The following is a 4,951-nucleotide window of genomic DNA, read 5'->3' as shown; positions in this document are numbered from 1 at the left end:
CCAGCTGTCCACATACATACTTGGTATGAGCCAACACAGTGACAGGGCTACTCGATACTCCCATATGCCAGGCCATGGACCAGGTTTATCTTCATTAGGCATCGTTGGCCTCTCAGGCCTTTCTTCCAGTGAAAGGGATCTCTCCCTGCAGCTCTGCACTCAGAGGCAATTCCTGTCTCTTTAACCCTTTTCATCATTGCTCTGCACCACAAGAACTAACCTTCTGTATATTTTTTTATAATAATTATAGTTGACGTCTTGATGAAAACAGGCATTAACCAAATAAATATTAGCAACAATATAATCCACAATATTTAATGTAATGTACAAACAATTTAAATGTTAAAATGTTTGTGACCTTTGATATAAGTTGAACAGGGAATTCAGGTTTTGTCATTTTCCGAACTCAGGGATACAGTGGGACATTTTTTAATGAATAATTAATTGACAGCATGACTGAATAATTAAATGAATAAATTCACAAAATAAATAATTACATGAATAAATACATTTAATTTCAGATTTTTAATACTGTTAGAATGTTTATTTAGTTCAGGTCAGGAAGGAGTCCTCATAAATCTGTGACGTTACCTAATAAAACCAACATAAACTGTTCACACTGTTTTAGAATTTTCTTTGTGTAGCACTGGTGGCAGGACACTGAACAAATGGCCTCAGATAAGAACCACTAGAGTCCTGTTAAGGAAGCCCCAGTAGTTTCCAGCTCTCTCACACACATCTTTGTGTAAACTGTGCTGCGTGTGCGTGTGTGTCTGTGAGATGCCTTGAAGGATAGTGAGTCAGACCTTACTACTGAGACATAGTGAGACAGGAAAAGAGCACACTTTTAGCACTCATGACAGACTTGAGAAAGGGAGATTATCTCAAGATACCCCAAACATTTACAGTTCCACATGACTGCTGCTATATTTAACACTATTATTAGAAGAATCAGCCAGACTTTCTTATTTTTTTTTATTTTTTTTTTTAAACTAGCAAAGCTTTTGAGCCAGCTCCTGAATATAAATAGCTCAGTATTATTGAATATTAATTACGTTTTCATGCTGTTACTATTTAAAGTTTCCTTATAGCCTACATTTTTAATTACCACCTTATCCATCTGTGGCACTGAGCAAATTGCACCCTATAGCTCTTAGCAACACTTCCAGAGGAGGAAGGGAGGGGTGATGCATGACGCTCATTTGCTATACTGTGTATGACTACTGCACAGTGTCTGCCTGTAGTATGAATATCAGTGTATGGGAACTGGGGTCTGCACATGGAAGCACTCTGTTACATTCTTAAATTATACAGCATCGCAGACATAAAAGAAAGCTTTAGCTAGCAGCATTTAATATGTTCCCGCCTGCCTCATAACAACATGCAGACTCCACACTCCTTCCACCCCACTGACACCAGCGAGAGGAGAGAGCCAGAGAGTTTTAATTAACACTGTATATGAGATGACAAAGTGGAAGCCAGTGCTCCTCCGAATGCCTAACAAAGGGAAAGCTACAGCACCATGAATTAACAATGCCTCCCTGCATTTTATGATGAATTTTCTGCTGTTTTAATGAGATTCTGAGAGTGCAAGTTGGCTGCGGTATAGGAGAGATCTTCTAAAATGTCTTGGTTGTATGTTTAGTTGTGGACAGTCTATATTTGTACCCTATGTTCTAGATAAACTTGGGGTCAAGGCAATCTCACATTTGCTCTTGGTGGAAATTAAATGCAGCGTCCTCATTAATGTTCAAGCACAGTTAGTGCTGTTGTCTGCAAGGTTTATATTTACTGGATTTAAAATAAAAAAAACACTAACAAAAATAACAATCCTCTTCTCCTCCCGCTGCTGTTCACACCTGTGTATCTATTCTGCGTTTTTTGTCTTAGTAACAGAATGCTTTACATGTCCGTCATCCTGGGAAGCAAGGTCACTCCCTATTTTTATGAAATTTTATTCAGGCCAAACAGACACAGCACTGTGATTGTCTTTGAGTCATCTGCTGACTGAGGATCTTTGCAGAGGGTCTAAAAATAGAATTCACCTCTAGTGTTACCCGGTGACCCCTCCCACTTCCTGTCTTTATGTATGTGCTGCTTGTCTCTTTGTTGCTTTTAAGCAGTATTGTTTAGCCACACAATAGGATGCATGGTAGGAATTAAACAATCCTTGTGTACAGTCAAGGACATCCATTGCCCTCTTTAAATTTCTGTACTCCGTTGGGTCATATTTACAATATATTTTACATATTTTACCGACTGTGCTTAACTGACGACCAGGCTTATGGTCACCTGCTTGCTCTCAGCCAAGGGCACAAACACAATAGCGGTAATTACAACCCCAATTTCACACAATAAACTCAACAATCACAGAACCATCGTCAGATCAAGATTAACTCTGTTCTATTAATCCATTCATTCTTATCTATGCCACAGCCGGATTCACATCAGAGACTGAATTCACAATAGGAAGAAACGTTATGTCACCTTTTTGTTATATGCCATTTGTCTGAGGTCTCTGTCTGGGTTACCACACCAGCATGTAGGGTGACGAACCCGGGTCATGACACTAGTTGTTTGGCAGTGAAGTTGATGCTGGAGCACAGGAACATACAAGACTCAATCTGATCACTTACATAAGTTATAATAAATAGTTATATAATAAATAAGAGTAACACAATTAACTGAGTCAGTGTCTTTTTGAATTAATGAGACCATGATCTGTATCTGTGTTAACAAACATGAAACACCAAGAAGTTGGTAAAATCGTTTCCCTCAAATCAGCATATCCTGTCATATATCATTGTCATTACTTGACAGTTAATTGAGATGATTTTATCTGTATCCCTGTACAAAAAGGGAAACTGTTTGGATTGTTGACTAACTGTGCTCTGCTGTCTGTCTCCAGATATGGCAGAGTAAACTATGTCCTAGCCAGAAGACTGGAGCTCCTCAGAGAGGTGGGAAGGTTACAGGAGAGCTTGGATGTCCCAGGAGATGTTTCATATACCTGTGAGACTGCTGGACACTTCTACCTCTACCAGGTAATCTACAATCTGCAGAGAGAAAAGTCACAAACTGTAATTGTCAATATAATTGACATATGTAGTATATATTGTATATACTATATAAAGTACTGGTTCATATTGTGCATAATATTTCCTCGAGATAAAACTAAGTGCAATGTCCAAAAACAACTCCTAATTGCATACAGGTTTAACAAAACAAATCTTTCAAAAGTCAAACACTTCTCTCAGTCCTACTATTAAGCCTCTAAACTTCTTTGAAATGTGTGTTTGGATAGTAATATTGATTTACAGAGAGAGAGAGAGAGAGAGAGAGAGTTAAGGTTATCCAGGAGATATTTTGCAGAATTAATTAGAATGGATTTCTGTACTGTCTGTCCTGTTCCTCAGACATATTTATGCCAATCAAATCCAGACAGTATTAATGTTTCTATTCCCCAGACTCGCTGCTCTTTTTGCCTAGACTGCAAATACCTACAAACAGTCTCAACTCTTGCTGTTTATTCCTGTCACCTAATTATCACTGTCCTCTCAGGCTGCAAGAGAAATGCCACTGCAGACAATTACTTGTACTCCCATACTTCATTAGAAGGGTTCTAAAATAGATATTATTGACATTTGTAACATGGAGAAGTGCAGGATGTAGCTGTCATCTTGGGTGTCGAGAGGAGCTCAAGTTAATATCCAGCCTTTTCCTCTTCTGGGGAAAAAAAAAGTGTCAAGTATCAAATCATAACAGCAATGTAAGGCATATAAAAACAGTGTAGAGATGCCAGTGACTGCCACTAGTTTTAGTGGTAGTCATAGCTCAAACTACATCCTATAGCAGATAGTTATTTGGTGACTCAAAATCTTAGCAATTACTTGGATACCATGGCCGTTACCTGAGCTATAGTGTAAAAGTTCACGTCTGGTGATAGTCATGCTGCCTTTTTTGCACCTTACCTAGTCTGTTAGTTGTCACACCTCATTGATCTGATGTTTCATAGAGATTGGTTTCTTAACCCATACTTCTTTTTAGCTGAGTTCTTGTGTTTATTTTAGGTCTGAAAACTTGCCAACAGTGTAGTTCTGTGACATTTGAAGATTATAATGTCAAGTTGTTAGCATGGTCAATCTGTGACTAGTCTGTAAGTCATCAATGATAACAAAGCACATGTAGACATGTGTTGATGGTGGTCTTAATAGTCCATAAAAACAGAGACTTAACACATAATTAAGCTGAGTCCTCTAGCAGACTCATTAATGTTATCCATAAAGTTGTTTTTCACAGTGGTACAGTATTTATAGAACTAGGCTACCCTGCTGTTCGGTTGAAGCTGGTTTATTAGATGCTCAGCAGGGGTAGCTTTGTACAAGTGAGGCTGTCTGTTGTCATTTGTTCATTTGTGTGTAATGTATTTTTTTTATTTTTTGCTATGGTCAAATAATTATAGAGAAAAAACACCATGCACCATTTAGGCTGGGCAGAGCCATGCAGAATACTCACTGTGCATACAGCATTTTGTCAGACCTCAGACAGGCATCAGTGACAAAGAACCCAAATTCATACAAGCCATGATGATGTGTAGGATTCTATAGCATTCTCTAAACACAGACTATCATAACTGGCGCTTAGCCTCCTAACATTTATAGGTTACTGAATGTCTGCTTTCTTTCCCCCCAACTACAGGTGATATCTCGATGGGAAGAGTACATGAGTAAAGTCAGGCCTAAACAAGGCAAGAAAGTGGAGGTGCAAGCTGTGGCTGCACACTTTCCCTTCCACAAGTACTTCTCCAATGCCCCGCAGCCTGTTTTCAAGGGCCGGTCATATGAAGAGGACATGGACATTGCAGAGGGCTGCTACCGCCACATCAAGAAAATATTTACCCAGTTGGAGGTAAGACTGTCTCTCTCTCTCTCACGTACGCATGCGCGCGCGC

General features: G+C 39.1%; 1 protein-coding gene across 2 annotated transcripts in view; it reads left to right on the top strand.

Annotated features, from left to right (window-relative positions):
* Positions 1-4,951, top strand: part of aqr (aquarius intron-binding spliceosomal factor) — a 48,387-nt gene that overhangs the window by 22,929 nt on the left and 20,507 nt on the right. For both annotated transcript variants that reach the window (XM_035674105.1, XM_035674104.1), the window contains exons 26-27: positions 2,909-3,044; positions 4,699-4,908. In XM_035674105.1, coding sequence (XP_035529998.1) covers positions 2,909-3,044; positions 4,699-4,908 — 346 coding nt within the window. The remainder of the gene's footprint in view (positions 1-2,908; positions 3,045-4,698; positions 4,909-4,951) is intronic.

This window comes from Morone saxatilis, unplaced genomic scaffold (assembly GCF_004916995.1).
Source record: "Morone saxatilis isolate NCDOM2014 unplaced genomic scaffold, NCSU_SB_2.0 Contig3, whole genome shotgun sequence".
Lineage (NCBI taxonomy): Eukaryota > Metazoa > Chordata > Actinopteri > Moronidae > Morone > Morone saxatilis.
Note: the sequence above shows the minus strand (reverse complement) of the source record. Positions and strands in the feature narration are given on the sequence as shown.